The following is a 19913-nucleotide window of genomic DNA, read 5'->3' as shown; positions in this document are numbered from 1 at the left end:
AATGCCACCTTTAAAAAATAAGTTATCTTTTAAATGCTTCAATCTGTTTTTGGTATGTATTTTGTTATGTGTTATTGCAGTATATAAATGGACATTTTAATTTTTTATTTTTTTTTACAATTTCAGGAGCCTTTATAGGGAAATACTATTTCTTTCACTTGTTGCCCTAGGAAGAGATAACATTGATATAGGTAAGTTGGATTTTTTTTTGTAAACTATTCAAACAAGCATAGATGAAGAACGTATGTGGACTAAGTTTTCAGTTTCCAGACAGAAATAAGAAATCTGTAGATGAGCTGTGTGCCCTTCTGTGGCAAGTGCTGAATAAAAAGAGACTTCTCTGCTTATCGACATCCTGGCCGTCGTTGTATTTGGGTTGTGGTTCTGAGCAGGGTGTGCAGAAGTTGTTTTTCTCTTTCTGCAGATGCTTTTGACCGAGAGTACAAAATGGCCTATGACCGGCTCACCGCTGATCAAGTGAAGAATACCCACAATTGCGATAGACCGCCAAGTACTGGAGTGATGGAATGCCGGAAGATTTTTGGAGAACCGTACCTTTAAATATACCCAGACAAAGAGGCAATAGCTACCACGCGTACCTCTGTAAAGTCACCACTTCAGTCACAAGGAACATCTCAGCGTTCAGTGTTCAAGAACATGCGTGTGAATGTACCGTGGCAGGAGGCCTCAGAAGGATCGACCTGTCTACAGACACAGAGTGAAAAATGGGCCAGATGTTATTTCCCTGTCCTTTTGTCCTTTCTTCAAATCAATGTGTAGAAAGGAAGATTCTAAACAAAATCAGTTCTTTAACTTGGGACAGCGTATTACAGTTCCCTTCCTAAAAAAGAAAATAAATAAATCGAATAACAGGTGGACAGAAACAATGCACTGAAACTAATGTGAGCGAAGTAAATTCTTCAGAATCTATTGTTTACATAGAATATTCATGATGTTATGAAGAGCATATAAAGCTTGTATTATACATATTTTAAATTGTTTATAGTAAGTTGATATTTTTTTAAGTTTTTTAAATTCCTGGAGTGAATTTTAAATGGACTTGCTGCATAAGCAATACAGTGCTTGTTTTATTTGCAGTACACTGCTATTTATAGTAACTTGTCCAGTTACTTTTTGAAGAGTGATTTGTTTTTAAAGCAGAGTAGGAAACGTTAACCTTCACCTAGGCAGTACTCTAACTACAGGATTTCTTTCATGCATACGTGGGAAAGGTGTTACCACAGCAATCAGAAGGGAGATGTGGAAAACTTCTGGAAAACTCTACGAACACACTGATGTCTCTGTAAAACACTCTGTAGAAATCTTCTCCTCTTCCTCTCCTGTTCCCTTGACCCCCCAGTGAAGAGAGAGCGTGTGGGAGAGTCCTACAGATCACGGTACGGAATCAGTCCGTCTCGGCCGGCGGCATTTGTTGATGTGACCTCGCGACAGACGTAGCACAAAGCGAACGACGGCCTGCGGGAAGTTCTTCCTAAAGATACAGCGTTCAGAGTCTCGGTGGACGTGTTCGAAACACACTAAACGTGGCACGTACAAAATGCTAATCCAAAGCTTTTAACTTAAGTACACGCAGCAAACTTGCTACAGGGAATAAATAGGGAATGTAACTTATTGGGGCATATTGGGCATAGGTAAATGTCCTTGGAATGTTTGGTCTCTGTTTCACAGGCGAAACAACTGTGGTTTTTTTCTGTGAACAAAAACTGCTGTGTCAGTCTTTGTGGTGGAGCCATGGCTTTCATACATGTTTTCTTGTTCTAGAGATTTAAAAAAAATAAATATTCTGTGCTCTCAGTCACACAGCAACTCCTCACCAGAAGGCAGGCTACAGAGAAAATGTCAGAAGTCTTGAATGGAGGTGGGAAAACAGACAGAGAATTGTATAAAACACCCTGAACAAATTAAACCGTACTTTAACAAACAGCTTCATTTTACGTAATCTTCATGGGTTTCCAAGCCTAATTTCTTTTAGTTGTTGCTGTAATAATACTTCTAAATATTCAACTCTTAACATCAGATTTTATATTTTGGTCTGCCTACCACAGGTATTTTAAAAAATCTCTTTAGTTTGCAAGTGTTACAATACAGCAATATTTAGTTAGGCAGGAAGGAGATAAACTTCTAAGCTCACATTTACTTTCCTAAATGTAAGAGTGAGCCTCTTGGAGGCTTAACTGAGAAATAACGCTGCTATGAAGCTCTATGTAACCTCCTCCCAGCCCTCTGTAATGTAGTGAGAAGATGCTGCCCTAAGGAGAAAGGATTTAACATTTGTAGAGCTGCAGGTATGTGCTGATGATAATTGCAGGATGCTCTCCTGGGGGACACAGCTTCCGTCAGGTAGTACCTCTTCTCTGACTTGCTGCTAATTACATAGCTGACCCTTGGGAAAGTTATCCCCCCCACCCTGAGGTGGAGCTGGCAGTGCCGCACTTATCAATGTTTTTCAAAATTAATTTATTTTAACAGCTTATGATGCTCTCTTTTGTGCTGCCACTGGCTGTAAAGTATTTCTCATGCATGAAATAGAGCTACTTTGCTCACCCAGGTACGTGGTAAAACAGCGTGTCTGTGTAGGGTTGATACATCCCCTGTTCGTTCTTTTGAAAAATGTTCGTTGTGGAAAAGCACCAGGTTATTTTTTAACACACTCATTGTGAGTTCCTGTCCGTGCGCGTGTACGCTCTGCTCTGTACAGTAGGCACGCTGTGTTTACCGAGGAAAAGCTGCACATGGTAGTTGTTGCGTGTAGCAACTCACCCAGGTTTGTGCTGGGCAGCGGGCAGCGCTCCCAGCTCTTCGCAGTTCTGTTTCCCGTGTCATTTACCGCTTGGGGCAGCCACTGTTTATGGGACCTTCAAGCCCTGAAGGAGGGCAAGTGCTTTTTCCAGAGCTGCCGTGGTGGTGTTAGAGGTACCAAGCTATGAAGCAAGCTTCACCCTTCCTGTTTCAGTTCGGCAGAAGCGACCGAGCCTGGGCTCTCACCTCCCTGCGCTCCCCAGGATGTAACGCTGCGGCCACGCGTGCCGGCGCAGGAACAGGTGCACCACGTACAGAACTCTTGGCCCACCTTCTCCACGCTAGTCCCAGCTCCCTTGTAAGTACCCCCAACAGTCCTCAGGCTTCTAAAGCCACCAGGTTTGCCGCTTCTTTCAAATAGCAGCCGTCCTGCCGGTGTTACCGGGAGAGTCGATGCTGCACCGGGAAAAGGGTTGTGCCTGCGTCCCGCAGGGAAACAGTCTGACTGGGGCACTCCTGAAGCATTGCTGGCGTGGATTTGGGTGTGCTTCTTTTCAATTCGTTACCGCCTCGTAGTTCCATCAAGTGATGAAATCATTGAAGTGTTTTATAAAGTCTGTTGCGAGTCAGTCCACTGTAGAAATGCTGTAATCTAATATAGTCAGAATAGTGATAATCCCTCAAGTGGGAGATTTTCCCCGTTCAAGTCATAACGTTCAAAATGTAGGTCCCGAGGTGGGGAATTTTTAAGCATCATGCAATTCAGTGTTGAAACAGTTTTGAGATCTCACTGTCCTTTATTAGAAAAGCAGTTTAAGTATATTTTCCAATACCACAGAGATGGATAAATAAAATATTTGAGACATATTTTCAATTTAAAATTTTTGTATGAACTGAATTTTCTCCTTTTGTGTACTAAATAACGCTTATGTCAAAAACCTTAAACGAAGGTTTTACATTTGCAGTGCAATATATATTTTGCTTTACTTACGGTTCCACTGGAATAATTATTGGAGATGAAAGACTGAAATGTGAATAGAAATTGTGCTGTTTCTCTGACACTGCTCACTGTTTCCCATTCTGAGAAGGTTTGCTGTTGGTACAGTTACAGCCTGATGAATTAGACTTCCCCTGGCAAATTAAATGATTTGTACCCCAAGACAGAGAAAATTCCTGCGTGTAAAGTCTTTGTATAACAAACAGGAGATGCAAATATAATGGAGAGGGGTATTTCTGGGTATTATCTCACTGGGATTTAAAAATGGTACTTTGTTAGACTGCAAGCAGCACTTTTTAAACGAATGGCTGTAGATTTGTAAATATGTAATGTTTAAATTTTATTTACCAAAAACCAGTATGTTGGATGTTTGCTTTGGTTTGTAGTTTCTTTAAAATATGCAAGTCAGTGTTCACATCGTTTTTGTTTTGTTTTGTTTTTTTTTCCCGTCTCATCCAAAAAAAGTTTTACAGTGAGTCAATAAAAAGCTTAAAATCTTTCTGGTTCTTTTCCTTAACGTTTTATCAGATGGATTACGATGACAGAAATGCCTACGACTCTTTAACTACATTGTTTGCTCACGCGAGGCGCTCTTAACGATAAACCTTCCGGGTTTGTTGATAGTTGATGTCGGTGGTGTTTTTCTGTAGTGGTTCTGCAGAAGACGGTGCTATCAACAGGAATCGGCGCTGGAGACAATAAGCTGTAATTGTCAGAGGCTGGTGTCAGGACAAACACAAAACTCGAGCAGTTCAGCTTCTGGTGGTGGTTTTACTGACTCCTGCTTTTAGTTTTTATTAGCGGTATTGTGGTGGTCTAACCCCAGAACTGTTTATTCTTGGGACAGTAAAACCGAAATCTGTATGGCATCGCACTCGTTTGGTGGCACTTTAAAAAAGAAAAGAAAATCAGGGATTGTGTTGCAAGAGCAGATACAGATTTAAAAGGAGCAGTAGCGATAGCTTTCAGGGTTGCTCTGCGAGTCTCGCATCCCATGTCCTTCTGCGTGCGGAGCTGACTCTTACTGCCTAGCTTTTTTCCGGGAAAGGCAAGACATCGAGGTCTGGTTCTGTTCCCTCTGAAGTCCAAGGTCATCGATTTCAGTGAGTCTGAGCAGTTTCCCAAGTAGTATGGAGTGTGTCTCTGAAACTATTGCTGTAATGAGTAAATACTCAGTGCTGAAAATCAACTCGGTTAACTTGAGGGGATCAGCCGCCCAGAAAACGTGCTGTGCCCGCATTTTGTCAGCCTTGCCACGAGTGCCTACACATGGGTGTTACTGGTCACTTCATTATTCGATCCTTAAAGAAAAACAGTAGAGGCTGACATACCAACGTACCACTGGAGATTATTTTATTTTTTTTTTAGCACGTTAAAAGATATTTTCAGTAAGTTTGTTACAATTCTGCTCGCTTTTTTTAGTAGAGGGATGGCTACCTTAAACCCCTTTATGATTTTGATGTTTGCTTTACATCCAGCTCCCACTGTCCCCGTGTCACACAGATACTGGGCAGGATATTATCTTGTCTTCTAACATCACGCTGATGATCAAAAACACAAAGTAAAGAGCAAACATCGTGAGCCCCAGGATTTTGTTCATTTTCCATTTGCATACGGCGATGGAGATGATCACAAACAGGAGCATGAGAAAAAGGAGAACGATCGCACAAAACAAACCATTGCTACTGACTGCAACTGAACTGAGGCCGTTGAAGACAGAATAAAGGAACCAAGGAACCGGCAAGCTGCAAGTAAAGGAAAAGTAGTTGAAATAAATGTTTCAAGGCAGTTCATTTTCTGCATCATAACGAAGTAATTTTCCCCCGGGGGTCAAAAAAAATAAAAAAAGGAAAATTGCTTTCAGTATAACTCAGTGCAAATCTAAAATTGATGTTCTTCATGTCAAAAATTGCATGGAGATGATACTTGTGCTATTATAATGCAATCCAGGAATCTAAAAGGGTTTTTAAAATAATATCTATGAATTAAGTGTCTCAGCACGCTATCATAAAGAAGTTAAAGTCCTGATGCTTTATTGATGAAAGACAGATACTGAGCCTTGACTGCACAGGATTTGAATGTCTCTGCCTAGATAAGGATCCTGGCTATAAATCCTTGATGTTAGCCAAAGATTTGCTGCATTTTTGTCTTGAAAAATCAGCAATTTGCTCTTGGTTCAAAATTAGGTGGGCTAAGTTATAAAACTGTTTTTCCTGGCTGGTTTAGGTTTTAAGAAAAATAAACCCAAAAAAAAAGAAGTAACTGGTTGGCCAGCTGCCCTTCATTTAATTACAGCTAAAATGAAATTAATTAAGACCATGTTTGGAATCCAACCAGCTAGTTTTTCTATTTCAGAAGAAATGCGTCTCCTCCCATTGGACTGATACTCACCCAACGGTGATGTCGAAGATATTGCTGCCGACGGAACTGGAGACTGCCATGTCGCCTAAGCCTTTCCGCGCCACGATGACGCTGGTGATAAGGTCGGGGATTGATGTTCCTGCTGCCAGTATGGTTAACCCCATAATCTCCTCCGATATCCCAATTGTTTCACCAACCTAACGGACGCAAAATTGGGAAGGGCCGTCAGTTTTTGGGACGTGGAATTTCATTGCTCCGTGTGGGCTTTTTGGTTTTGTGCCGTATTTTGAGTTGAAATATTCTGAGTCCCCTTTAAGCATGGTGGTGATTTTCTGCTTTATGGAATAAAAAGTTAGATTTCATGGTCTATGTTGATCTCAGATTTGCTTTCTAGAGCAGGGCTTCTGATCAATGTTGCCAAGACCCAGTTACGGTGCAACTCTTCTGTCCTAAGTTCACCTCCTCTAAGTGTCTTCTCCTCTTCCCTCTGCAAGTTTCGCATCAGCTTGTGTCTGATCCGAGGGCTTTGGGAAGGGACAGTCTTTGGATTGATGGCTTGATCAACAAGACTGTGACTGTGCAATATATCATTAACTATAAATTGTGGGTCTGGTTCTACAGGGTGCAAGTATTATTTCCCAGAGTGCCAGGTGAACATTAAGGCAATGGGAGTTGAGGTTATTTAGCAGCTTCCAGGATCAGAACCTGTGTTTTCCTAGAATTTTAATTAGGTGAGGGATAATTATGTTCCGCCCAGAAGCATTCATCAATGAAAAGGCAGTATTAAGATAAATCTTCGTGGCACTTTGCCTTTCACTGCTGCACAAATTCCCTTGGAAGCTCTCGAAAAAAGAATGACTCTTTGTCAAATCAAAAAGAATGAAATGGAAAACTCCCTTTTGTGTTCTAACGAAACAAAAGTTTCTACCGTTTTGATGGATGACTGCAGCTGTAATTCATCAGGTAAAACACCACAGTGACACTGTTCCCTCTCCATCTACGTGTTCTGAAACGGTCTTGTTTGCAGAGAGAAAACAAGCCCCTCACCTGGTGAGCCCACCACACCATGAGGTACGAGAATACAGCAATCCAGATGATGGATCCAAAAAACGTGACGACAAAGAATTTTTTGGAGTCCTGTTAAAACCAAGTTTGAGGAGAAAAACATGAAGAAGTTTCAGGAAAGTTAACAATCCCAAGTGGAAACTATTCACCTGAAACACTTCACTGCAAACGATTGCTTTGACACAGATCCTGCTCTCTAATTCTGTTTATTTTTTGTCAGCTTGATTAGATGACCAGTAATTGCTAGTCTTTTGTCGTTTATTAAATTAAATCTCTGGAACTATGTTACGCTGCAGCTGGGCTCCCGTCCCACTCCCTGCAGCATTAACAGCACTTCAGGTGTGCAAAGTCTCTAGACATGGAAAAACAGAACGGGGGAACTTGGAAATCTATAGTACAGTTAATGAATCCAGTAACAGAGGGAGAATAGGCTCTTACTGGGTTTCTAACGTCAGGCATAGTGCTCCAGAGAGGGAAGACAATGGGGAAGAGGAAAAGGTAAATTGCTTGTTTTTTCCTAGTTTCTGGCCATTGAAGAGATAAGGGCTTGTCGTTTTCATCATCCTCTGTGCTGTCATCGTCACTGTCTCCCTCACTCTCAGAGCTGCTGTCTTCTGAGGTGTCGCTGTCTGAGGAGGGCTGTAGATCACAAAAGAAGAAAAGCCAATCTTTTTGCACTAACGAGGAGCTGCAGAGCGTTCATTCACCACGGCCTCGCCTTGGCAGAGGTCACATTTGCAATTGGGACGAGGGCAGCCACAGCCACACCTTATTATCACGGGACAAAATTCAGGCATATCCTACCTCAGGGTGTGGGTACGATGTTAACTGGTTTGTGTCGGTTAACTAGTATCAACTTTTAGATGCAGTGTTGACAAAAATGAAGCATCTGTTGTCTTTTTGAAAACCTTTTCTTATCAGAACGGCCAAATTACATCAAGGAGAAGGAGGGATTAGCAAAACAAAATAAAAACACATACTGATGACCACGGGACAGGCTGATACTCAGATCTCCGCTTATGCTGGAGTAGGCTTCTGGCCTCAGAAGAGTCATTTGAGATAAAATACTAGAAAGTATCAGCTGGTGTTGTGTTTTGGACGTGATTTGTGTTTGTGAGCTGAAATGTTTCAGCTGACACCTTAACATATTTCATCCCTATGCAGGCAGTACACTTACTGTGGGAAAAGGGTTGTGTCCTACCCCAAAAACTCCAGAGAGGGCAGAAGGAAAGCACACGTGACGCGTTTATTGCCTGTGATACTTATTTCAGTACCTGCCCATCCTGCGGTGCATCTGCCTTCTGATTGTCCTTGCCGGGTTCAGAATCACTGGCAGGAGCTCCCTGAACAGCGCCTGGTGCCTTCTTTTCCTCTTCGGCTAAAAGCGGCAAGAGGAACACTGGTTTCAGTCCCGTTAGCACCATGTCATCGCCTTCCCCTTGATCAGCAGGGAGGTTTGAGGTTCCTGCAAATACTTGCGGCATTTTGTGTTAAACGCAGTCTAATTGCTTGGGTTTTCTGTTTGTCCCCTCTCTCTTCTGTGGATTGGGATTAGTAGAAGCCGGGTGGAATCCGGCCAACCTGGTGTAGAACGAAACCTTGATGCTCCTATGACCTATCTGAAACCGCTGTGAGAGGCACACGCGTAACAACAGGGAAATGCTAATCGTCTGATCTGCAACCGATGAATGTTTCTTAGTTTCAGTCTGGATTCTGAAGATGTTGTTAAAGCCATCCTTAAAAGCCAGAAAGGATGGAAAGTTTTGCTTTTCCCCCCCTTTTTTTTTTTTCAAGTAGAGCACAGCATTCTCTGGGGAAGTGGTATTCTTCAAGGCTTCTGAGAAATAACCATGAGGTGCTGCCAGACTTTAGTCCCTCATCATGTGGTAGGTATTGAAATGCAAATAGGGAAGTGCTGACACATACACAAAAATAACTGCAATATCCTCTCTGCTGTTCTGTGTTAACCTGCGTAGCCAAGAGGAACAGAGAAACTGCTGTACAGGATAAGGTGGAAATATGGACAACACAGAGCTGAGCAGGAGCACTGAGCACTGCTCAGGCTTTTCTGAAACCAGGCCTTAAGAGGCTTCACTTGTGATACTTTCAGCCCGGAGACAGAGCAATAATGCTTTTGGAATGCACACAGCTCAGTCTAAGCACCAACAAAGCTCGTGCAACCTGTCACGGAGTGAAAATTCATAATTCAGTGAGGTCAGTGTGGTGTCGATACTCACTCCAAGATTTTACTTGTTTCTTAAACAGTATTTTCCTCAAGTTATGTCTTATTCACATAAGCGAGGCTCAATGTTGTCAGGCACTCGGGGTCTGCTGTACCATAGCAGGGTGCTTGTGGAGGTGGGACTTTCCACACAGAAGTTTGCTTGGTTTTCAAAATCTCCAGCCTCAGTAACAGCGCAGACCTGTGATGCAGCACAGGCCAGCTGCTGTCTCTGGATCAGCCCAGAAAGCCTGTGTGTCAGTAGGGATGCAGAAATGACAAAGACTGTCAAAAAGGAGAATGCACAGACCCTTGGAGCTGATACAGACAAAGTCAGCACAGCTTTTCTCTCTCGAGAAATCTTTTGTGCTCTTCTGCAAGCACGCCCGATTTCTAAAACGAAGGTACTTTAACAAACAGCTCATTTGCAGGATCTACCAAAGGTCAGCAGCGTAGCAGCACCCAACTGCTGGCTGTAACGGCCTGATGTCCCCCTCTTCCACCCTTCTGGCGGCAAGTTACGCTGCATCCTTGGAGCACTTTCTGTTTGGAGACCATCTCACTGACCACTTCTAGACTCCTGTGGGGATGGCTTTTATTGCCCTCTGTTAGTTACATTGATTGATTTCTGCCACATTATTATAGCAGCCAGCTGTGACCAGTAATAACAGAAAACGTGTGTTAGACCATAGTGTTTCTTTGTCAGCCCTTGGCTATTGAGTGGTGGGAGGGTGAGGGACTGCAGTGAAAAACAAAGCAAACAGCACCAGCTCCTCCTGCACTCACCTTCTGGCATTGATCCTTGGCCAGCCACAGTCTCTGCTTGGCCCTTGGTTATGTTGCTCAAGATGTCAACCCTGTCTTTAAATTTGGCTGTGGATCAGAAGGACACATTTATGAGCAGCAGTCAGCAATGCAAAGCCCCCCTTTACCTGCCTCTCCCCAACACACGCGTGCTCTCTGGAGGAAAACTCTTGCATGGGTTGTAGTCATCACTGACCTGTGAGCTGTCTGGGGGCTGTGGCCCCAGGTTTTGGCTGCTGCTAGCTGATCCTTGTTAGATTTAAATGCTTAGTGCTATGGCAATTATGCCTCTAACTTGACATGTAGCCTATCTTTTCATATTTAAAAGATAATCTAGAGGGAACAGAAATCCTTTCCAGTTCAGTGATACAGGGGATACTTATACTTCCTAGGAAGCTAATGCAGGAAATATAGAGGAGGAGTTTTGATGCAGTATCATTTTGTTCCCAAATGACTGTTGACTTGTTTCAGATTAGATTACATGCAAGCTGAAAATGACACCTTCCTTCTGCCATGTGGCTGCTGAAGAGGCTTTACTGCGCTGCTTGCAGCCTGGCAACCTGACGGTTAGGAGAAACAAAAATCTTTTATGTTCCTGTTATCTGGAAAATTATTGATTTCTCTAAGCATACACGAGTGTCTCGTCTGCTGGAGTTGATCTAAATTCCTCGTATACAGGATCAAAATGGCCCAGGCTATGCGAGAGATCCTCTTCACCATCGCAGTGTCCGGTCCTGTATTTCTGGGACTGCTGAAGCCTTCTTCGGCTGCAAACTGTGCCCTGCTCAGCTGAGCTGCTTTATTATGGGTCTACAGTGAACTGTGAAACTGTGTGTGTCTAAGTGTTGTGCTCAAATATCTTGACTCCTGCTCTCACTGAAAGTAAGTCATCAGCCCAAAGAAAAGCCTCATCTTGCTCTCCTCTGTATCCTCTGCTGAGCCGCCTACCCAGCAACTGAGGGGCACAGGGTTTGCACACAGACAGTAGCCACAAGAAACTGGCCGTGCTCTGCTTGGCTTGTGGAGGGGGGCAATGTAAATTAATTTCCTCTGGGAGTTATATCACAGTGATTTAATCTGCTGTACCGTTGACTATGCAACCAGAACGTGCTGTTGCCTCAAAGGCAGGGCCCTGCCGTTTTATTCATCGCTGTGATACTGAATTAATAGAAATAGCAGGTCTGAGGCCCCGAGCCATGCAAGCAGACCAACCTTCTTGTGAAAATCAGTAGACTCTGGTATGTGTCCAACAGCTGGGACCAGCTCAGACATTAAGGCCTCTGGGGATGAGTCCTATTCTGGCCAGATTCCTGTCACCATCTGACAGAAACATTCTTCACCGACTGGGATTTCCACTGAACGCTGGAATGACTGGACAGAGATGAAATGATGAGCTTTCTTCCTTTGAAGGGCTGGCTGGAACTAAAGAGCCTGACTCTTCCATGCTCCTTTTTAATATCCAAGCCTACCAGATGGGATGTGAAGCACTTTGCTTCATTGCCCCTCTGCTGATGCTAAGCACAAGCACAGCCATCGGTGCAGGGCAACGAGGAGGTGACCTTTTGCTCCCAGTCTCCTCTAACTCCTGGGTAATGCATCTTTCCGTTCAGCTCTTCCCAGAAGCTGTTGCAAAAGCTTCTGTCAGCAGGGTCAGGGCGGTCAGGCTCAGCCTGAAAGAGATTATATAAATTCAAGCTCCTGGCTTCCTGCCCTCATCTAGGCTGCAGGCTGCTAGTGCCGACCCGAGCAGAGCCCGCGAGCATCCCTCTGGCAGGATAAACAGCTTAGGTCCAGGCCACTATCCAGTTCTCATGAGATCAGCCTCATTTTAAAAGGGTGTTAATTCCTCTGACACACATTTCCTGCAGGATGGGCTGAGATTGGAGGAAGAGCCGGCTCTAAGCTGGTCAGATCTGCAGGTCAGCATGGAGAGGAAGGATATCTGTCAGCTCAGCCCTCGCTAGCACTGGGGATTTGCTGAGCAGGGCAGCGTGCTGGCTGTTCCAGCAGCCAGGGACAGGGCACTGCTGGTCCTCCACAGCCCTGTGGGCTCAATCCCAGCTCAGAACTGCAGTCTTCCCCCCTGTTCACTGCTGGCAACTGCATTTGAGAGCATCACAGGGGCCCTGAGGTGCTCTTCAGGAAGGTTCCTGTCATAAGGACTGTCAGCATCCAGGCTGGAGTTAAGGTGGCATCTGAGCTTCACCTTGATTTTGGGTCTTATGTTTAATGAATTCTTTGGCTTTACCACTTAATCTAACAGGACTGATTCACAACATGAACAGCAGGAAGGATTTATTTTTTTTTTCTTTAAAATGTGGCATGAACCTGGAGGATTTGGAGACTGCTGTCTAAAAGCGGAAGTAAAAAAAAAAATCTCATGATGCCTTTCACCCCTTTGTACCACGATTCTCCTGAAACAAGTAATTGAGTGCTAATAAAGCAAGCAGAAACTGTAGCTGCCTTCAGTCTTCTAGCCTGCGATGCTGCCTGCTGCTCTATTCTGGTCTAATTTCCAAAATCATTAGCTTGTTAACTGGGGCAGACTGAGGGTAGACAGCTCTGACAACCTTGTTGCTGGAGCCTTTTTCTTCATTTAAAAAAAAGTAAAAGCAGGCTTCTGTCTTCTTCCCTGTTATGACTAGAATTCAAAGAATAATCCAATGGTAAGGCTAGAGGTTCAGACATGAGAGGGTTCCTCAAGTCTTTCCAAAACCCTTGCTCCCTTTAATTTTCCAACAGTTCCCTCTGGTGTCTAGCTGGAAGATCTTGAAAAGATCTCATGCTCTGCTTCTACTCGCTTTCACAGAAAGCGGGGAAAGGGCCAAAGTTGCTAGAAATTCCTCGTTCAAAAAAAAAAAAAAAGTCACTTTGAAAATAAAACCTTCTATCAAAAATGTAATTCAGGCTGCAATGTAAATGTTAGAACTTCTGAAGTAAAACACCTAGTCTCCTGTAGACAGAGAAGAAGACTTAAGCAATGATCCCTTTGTAATACAAAAAGAAAGAACAAATATTCTGAACTTAATCCACTGCTAAAATGAGAACTTTTGTCTTCCACTAGGAGTGTTGCATTAGCAGCAGTGAAACAATGTTTGTATTTCAGAGTTTCACTGCCTCTGGAAGTCGGTTTTGGAGGCTCAGTGCTGGCATTTTTTTCCTTCGTTTGGACTCTTGCTGCCCTGGGACCACTTCTGCAGTGCCCAAACGAAACGTATCTGCAGCAGAAAGAAGGAAACCCTACAGCAATCCTCATTTCAGTAGGTTAAATGGGAAACTGCTGAGCAATAGTTGGCAACATTCTTCTTTTGTAGAGCATTCTTTTCCCCAGCCTCTAAGCGCTGGTGATGTTACAGGCATTGGCGAGAAGGAACAAGGACCCCTGAGGAAAGATAAATTACTTTGGGATCATCTTTTATGTTGCAACCTAATTAGAGAAATGTGTCCAGTACAGACAGTGCTGCACACACTGCAAAGAGAAGGACTTTGTTGGTGATCGGTGGGAACAAGGCGCCCCGCTGTCCTGAGGGTACCAAAGGGACTATTAACACAGAGACTGAGCTCGTGGTCCTGATCTGCCTTGGCAAGTTCAAATCCTTTTTCAGAGCCATCTTTTTTCAGCCAAGATCCTCAAAGGCACTTAGGTTTCCCAGTCTATTTGTAAATGATTCCTTTTCTCCCTGCTCCTTTTTCTTTAGGTATGAGTTTATCAGGGCAAGGAGCCTCTTCTACGAGATACGCAGGACCTGGGACACAGGCTCCTTGACTTTGAGTGCTGTGCTGCAGAAGTATCAGTAAATTTCTTTACCATTATCTTTCCTAAGGAGCTGTCAAACAACCTTTTGGAGAGACTGTAGCCCGTCCTCGCACGGTTCGTGTTTTCCTGGACTGGCTTTAAGCACATACGGTCACACTCCCATCTAGTGGCGGCTGCACACAGAGATCTCGACTTAAAACCTGCGCAGCTGAACTGAGAGGGCAGGGACTCGCCAGGGCACCAGCCTGGCCCAGAAAGCCAAGAAAGCTGGCCTGGGCTGGGCAGATGCTGCACAAAGATATTTAGGGGTGCAGGAAGGATGGAAAGTCCCTCAGGTCCAGCACATGCTCGTGCTAAAGGCAATGACAGGTCCTCTTGGAAGTTTTTTACTTCATCTCTGTGCTGTTGAGACCACCTTCTGTGGGGACAGGAGACAGTAGTAGAGCAAACCCTAAGGAATCTGGCTGTTGTTAGGCTGCCATTAGTAACATGATGGGTGCCTTCACTAAAATCTGTCAAAGCAGACACTTATCTGTCTTGCTGCCCTTATCGAGTCTCCTTTGTTCCCTCAATCAGTTTGTGCAGCTGGGATTTTGATCTGGAGAGTCCTTTTTGTAACCTCTGTGATAGACACGAGAGGTGTTGATCTGCTTAGCTTCAATCTCTCTTTGAATGGACAACAGATAATCCCCTTAGAACAAGTAGGGCAACAGAGGGGTGAGGCATGTGCTGAGCTAGGAAAGAAAAAATCTAAAAAAGTCCTTTTTTCAACATGCTTCACCATTTCTTGGAAAACAAACCTCCACACTCCGTATTGTAGTTGATATAAAGCAGCACATTAAAATTTTGTGTACGAGGACCCTGGGCTTGTCTGGAGACCTGGCATCTCTGCGCCCTGGACCATTTAAAAGGTGTCTCTTAGTCCTGAGCTGATCAGTCCTCGGCCCTGGGGATTCAGCCCATCGCCTGCGAGGTGCTGTGGGTACAAACTACCACGGCCCTGATGGTACCTCAGTGCTGCAAGTGGGCTTTTAGGGGGGGTTCAGTGTTGGTCTAAATCAAGTGCAGCTTGACTCAACCATCATAATTGGAACACGCTGTGTGGTTTAGATCTCAGCTGGGATTTTAAGCGCTGTCAAAATGATAATTCTTCAAGGATTAACTTCTTTTTTTTTCATTCTTTAGGTTTAAGCCTCATGAGGGGCTGTAGGGAGGTATACAGGCAATGAGCTCTCCCCATGTTCATTTTCTCATTATAAATGAGACCGACAGATTGAGCAGCTCTTTCACAAAAATGTTGCAGAGGTCCCCACACCTAACGTTATCTGTGACCCTCAGAGCTGCATTTCAAGGGTGAGTTGCTGAGCCCCAGCACCCTCACACGCAAAAGCTGCATTCCCAGTTAAACTTCTCCACATTCGGGGCTACAAACTTGAGCCCTTCTGTCGTGGAGTGCTCACTCACCTTCTGCCAGGGGGTCCAGGGTGTGGATCATGAGCTGGAAGATGGTGCTGCGCATTTGGGAGTTGTGCAGGGAGGCTGAGCTGCTGCCTCGCTGTAAGGCTGACGCAGGCTACAGAAAGGCACAATGCAGCAGTCAGTGGCGGTTTCCTCCCCAAAAACATCTCCACCCTTGGTTTGCCCCTGCCCTGGCGATGCATTTTTATGGAGGCTGATCTCCCCAACCCACGGAGCAGCCTCAGGATGGATTTAAACAGCTTCTGCCTTCAGGTTCATGGGAAGTCTGTCAGTCCAAACTGTTCACAGCAAGAGACGTGCTCTTGAGGTAGCAGGCCAAGCTGTCCTTAGATAAATAGCCTGGAGAAGAGGAGACTCAGGGGGGACTTTATCACTTCTACAGCTACCTGAAGGGAGGTTGTAGCCAGGTGGGGTTGGGCTCCTCTCCCGGGCAACCAGTGACAGGACAGGAAGGCACGGCCTGAAACTGTGTCAGGGGACATTTAGGTTGGATCTCAGAAAGCCCTTCCTCACGGAGAGGGTGCTCAGGCACTGGGATGCACTGCCCAGGGAAGGAGGGAGTCACTGTCCCTGGAGGGGTTTAAAGAGAGGCTGGATGTGGCACTTAGTGCTGTGGTCTTGCCCGTATGGTGGAGTTAGAACATAGGCTGGACCTGATGATCTCAGAGGTCTTTCCCAACCTCAATAATTCTGTGATAATTCTGCTCACACAGACTCAGCATCAATGCAATGTTGTGATAAACTATAATAATGCAGTGCTCTTAAGCATAAACTTGTCAATAACTGCGTAGGTTTCTATGCTGCCACAAGGTAATGCTACAGTCACGTTGGGTGGCCTGACTCAAACGCTCTGGTCCTCTGTTCTTACCGTCAACACCAGGGTCTTAATGAGCTTTTGACTGGATGTTTATTAGTGCAAGTAGGTTAGTGCAAAGAGGAACAAGCAGCATCTGTATGAGGAAACCAGCCCCTGTTATGTTATGTACATACACAGCCACTACATCAGGCAGACCTCTTGTGCAAAGGCTGGCCGGCCATGGGCAGGACAACGGGTCAGCAGGGGAATGAGCTCTCCCATGTTTGATATGGGAAGGACGGGCCCTACCAACCTCTGCTTTGGGAGCCCAGGAGGAAAACTGGCTGCGAAACCAGGTAAGAAAAGTCATGCTCTCAATTTCTCTATGCCTCTTTAAAGCACAGAATGAATAGCACCCTGCTAATCAAATCGACTTGGGAAATCTGCACTGTCCTATATTTTTTATAAAAATTCCTTTAAGGACACAACTCAGCCAAGTGTCCTCTAAAGTAAGTGGTGGGTATTGGCCAAGGATGGCTGGCTCTCGGCACAAAGTAGGCTTTGGTCCAGGTTTCTTGACACAGAATTGGACACCTTTATTCATGATCTGACACGGGGAATGGTTCAAAATACAATGACTTCAGAGCCCTGCAAAGTTGCTCAGACCTACCTGCAGCTTCCTCCCATCTGCTGGCTTCTTTGCTTCATCGTCTGCAACTGCCTCACCGCTTTTCTGCATGCAAGGAAGAACAGAAGCGACTGAACACCACTACCGCTTCACCTGCTCTTTCAGAATCTACTGACAGATCTTCAGGCTACTGTCTGAAACCAGGCTGATACAAATGACCACGCATGGATGCTACTGAAAGAGCCAAAGCCACGTGCTCTCCTTAAAAGCACGTGGCCTCCGGGAGAAACAAGATTCTACCTACAGCTCGTCAGTGAGGACGCAGGACCTGGAAGCAAATGCAAATAGCCTCTACCATCAGATTCCTGTGGCTGATACAAATGACCACGCATGGATGCTACTGAAAGAGCCAAAGCCACGTGCTCTCCTTAAAAGCACGTGGCCTCCGGGAGAAACAGGATTCTACCTACAGCTCCTCAGTGAGGATGCGGGTACCCGGAAGCAAATGCAAATAGCCTCTACCATCGGATTCCTGTAGATATAAACAGACTTAGACTTCATTCTCAAACATCTCTATTCCTACTCATTTTCCAGTACAGGCAGCGTGAAGGTGCAAAGGGGTATTTTTTTCCCAGTAATCAGCACTACTTTCCATAGAGGTAATGATCAGCAAAGCATGCCAGTGGCAGAGGAGAATTTGAAATCTAGTGGTCTCTGCTCGACAGCTGGCAGGAGCACAGGTCAAGAGGACCAAGAGGCAGTAGGAGAGCTGGGGAGAGACAGAGGAGGAAGGGGGCAGGCATGCCCAGGAAGACAAAGCCCCAAGTGTTCTGGAGACAGAACAGATGTCCTGACCAGATCTGCTACTCTGAAAGAGTAATTGGTTCTGGGGACGCCTTCAGATACTGTCTTTGTGTAAGCAGCCAACTCTTCCTCCAAAAGCCAATGAGTGAAGGGCCCTGGTCTTGAATCCGGAGCCTGTAATTATGGCCACCTAACTCCCCTCCTGCGCACCAGCGGCATACGGAATCATCTCCAAGCACACACAGCTGCAGCCAGTGCACGGAAATGGGATTTGGGCATTTTGATCTTGTTGCCAAATGCTGAGAGGGAGAGGTGGCAGTGGGTGCTAGAGGCTGCCAGATCCCCTTCTGTGCTGCAGATTGGGTATCAAGCGACACCACCAGTGTCCCAGCAGCACAAATGTCTTCAGAAAGGGAAAAGAGTATCTCCTCCAGCATCTCTCAACTGCAAGAGGCTTGGACAGGGCCTCTTACCAGAAGCCTTTTTTCCCCTGGGTAACACAGAATTACCCAATCTTGTTCCCAGACTATGTTCTTGCTTTACAATAACTGAGTAAGCAAAACCCCATGCACGTCTTGGAAAGCAGACAAGCAAGCGCAACTGAAAACTTTAGTAATCGCAAGGGTAGAACTCCCTTTGAGCAGTGTTCTCTAACTGCTTAGAATCTCTACCTCGTAGGCTGCATTTGCCTCATTTTATAACCATAATTATTGACCAGTATTCTGAGGTTCTGTTTGAATATGCACAGTTTTTCTTTGTGGTTTACGCTACAATGAATTATTTCCAACTCGCCCTCAGAACAATAAAGACACCAACCTTCTGCATGTGCTCTGCTGATGCTGCCTGCACAGCGTTCAGCTTCTTGTTCAGCTCCTGCTTCACCCATTGTTCTAGGTACACATTCTGTTTCATAGTGAATACGTATGTGGCATAGGCAGTCAGTAAAAGGAGGCTTTCCCACCAATCAATGACACTGTCTAGGAAAAACAGGATGAGCATCAGTAAGTCTACAATGTAGAATGAGATGTCTCTAAATAAGGGCCACCATGTCAGGTGGAGTATCTCCCTCGAGAATAGGGCACAGGTGCCAATGACAAAGAGGATATTAAAGACTGCTGAGCCCACAATGGTACCGATGCCCACATTGCTGTGTGAGATGAAGACACCTATGAGGGAGGTGAAGAGTTCTGGTGCTGATCCACCTGCTGCCATGAAGGTGGCTCCAGCCACATCTTCAGAGATCTGCAACTTCTCTGTGATCACTCCCAAAGCAGGGACAAAATACTCATCACACACTATGGCCAAGGCCACAAATACATATATCATGCCAAAGACGTGAAGTACAACCCACCCTTGCCTGCGTTCTTCCACACTGAAGAGGTCCTGGGGATATTCTCCTTTGGACTCGTATGGTGGCTTTTCCTCTGGGTAGCTTTCACTGACATTTTCCCACTGGGGTGTTGTGCCCACTGATGTAGAGACAGGCACAGCTGGCTCAGGATCCACATACACACAGTGCCTTATTTTGGGTGCTGCTGTGACGTTGCCCGTTACGGCAGTCTTGTTGCTGGAGAGGTCCCTGGAGGTCACTTTGTCAGGGTTCGTGGGTTGGGGTGCTGGAAGGGCAGAGTGGCTGAACTGGAGCTGATAGAGAGAGAGGACCAACACTATGGCAAGCAAGAGAAAGATTCGGTTCCGTTGTAGCCGCCTTCTCCGTGGTAAATGCATTTCCTAAAGGTTCAAAAATCAGAGCCGTGTCCAGAAGCCACTGAAGACTTCTCTGAGTCAGTAATTCGCACTTATATCCACCATTGGAGGGTCTGGCTGATATTAAGCATCAGGATTGAAACTGCATGACACAAAGTGCAGAATCCTGCAAAAGAAAAGCTGGTGTAAAAAAAAAAGTACTGCTACTTTCCACCATTTGGGTAACGTTACATCACTGACTGCTTTTCTATTTTTCCATAAAAAGAAATGGACTTCAGTGACTAAAGGCAGAACTAGATTCAGGTTTCAGTCCCTTTTTTTTTTTTCTTTTAATGACCATAGGCTACGGTAATTACTAATCAAAGTCTTGGCTTAATAGAGAGGAGTTGGCCGAGGCAGTCCAATCTGAGCTGAACTCTACTTCCAGCTACCGCCCACATCCAGGAGCTATTCCAGCCTGTCTTTTTACTTGAGTCCAGTTGTTCTTCTGTAATAATAACAATTGGGTCAGTGTTCTGCAGGACAAGAGGTTAT

General features: G+C 45.1%; 2 protein-coding genes across 2 annotated transcripts in view; one reads left to right on the top strand and one right to left on the bottom strand.

The window, feature by feature from the left end:
- Nucleotides 1–561, top strand: part of DENND4A (DENN/MADD domain containing 4A) — a gene marked incomplete at its 5' end in the record, with an annotated part of 29075 nt that extends 28514 nt beyond the window's left edge. Inside the window, 2 exons of the mRNA XM_009867996.1 lie at nucleotides 127–191; nucleotides 425–561. Coding sequence (XP_009866298.1) covers nucleotides 127–191; nucleotides 425–561 — 202 coding nt within the window. The remainder of the gene's footprint in view (nucleotides 1–126; nucleotides 192–424) is intronic.
- A 4691-nt stretch (nucleotides 562–5252) lies between these two features.
- On the bottom strand, nucleotides 5253–19460 carry LOC104272886 (sodium/potassium/calcium exchanger 1). The gene is made up of 9 exons (XM_009867995.1): nucleotides 18489–19460; nucleotides 16911–16973; nucleotides 15430–15538; nucleotides 10191–10277; nucleotides 8458–8561; nucleotides 7622–7822; nucleotides 7166–7255; nucleotides 6149–6315; nucleotides 5253–5502 (listed from the first exon to the last, which is right to left on the bottom strand). The coding sequence occupies exons 1-9, from the start codon at nucleotides 19398–19400 to the stop codon at nucleotides 5253–5255; spliced, it is 1983 nt and encodes a 660-aa protein (XP_009866297.1). The 5' UTR covers nucleotides 19401–19460.
- Nucleotides 19461–19913: the final 453 nt, after the last annotated feature.

Source organism: Apaloderma vittatum, unplaced genomic scaffold (genome assembly GCF_000703405.1).
Source record: "Apaloderma vittatum isolate BGI_N311 unplaced genomic scaffold, ASM70340v1 scaffold23894, whole genome shotgun sequence".
Classification (NCBI taxonomy): Eukaryota; Metazoa; Chordata; class Aves; order Trogoniformes; family Trogonidae; genus Apaloderma; species Apaloderma vittatum.
This window is presented reverse-complemented; position numbering and strand designations above follow the sequence as displayed.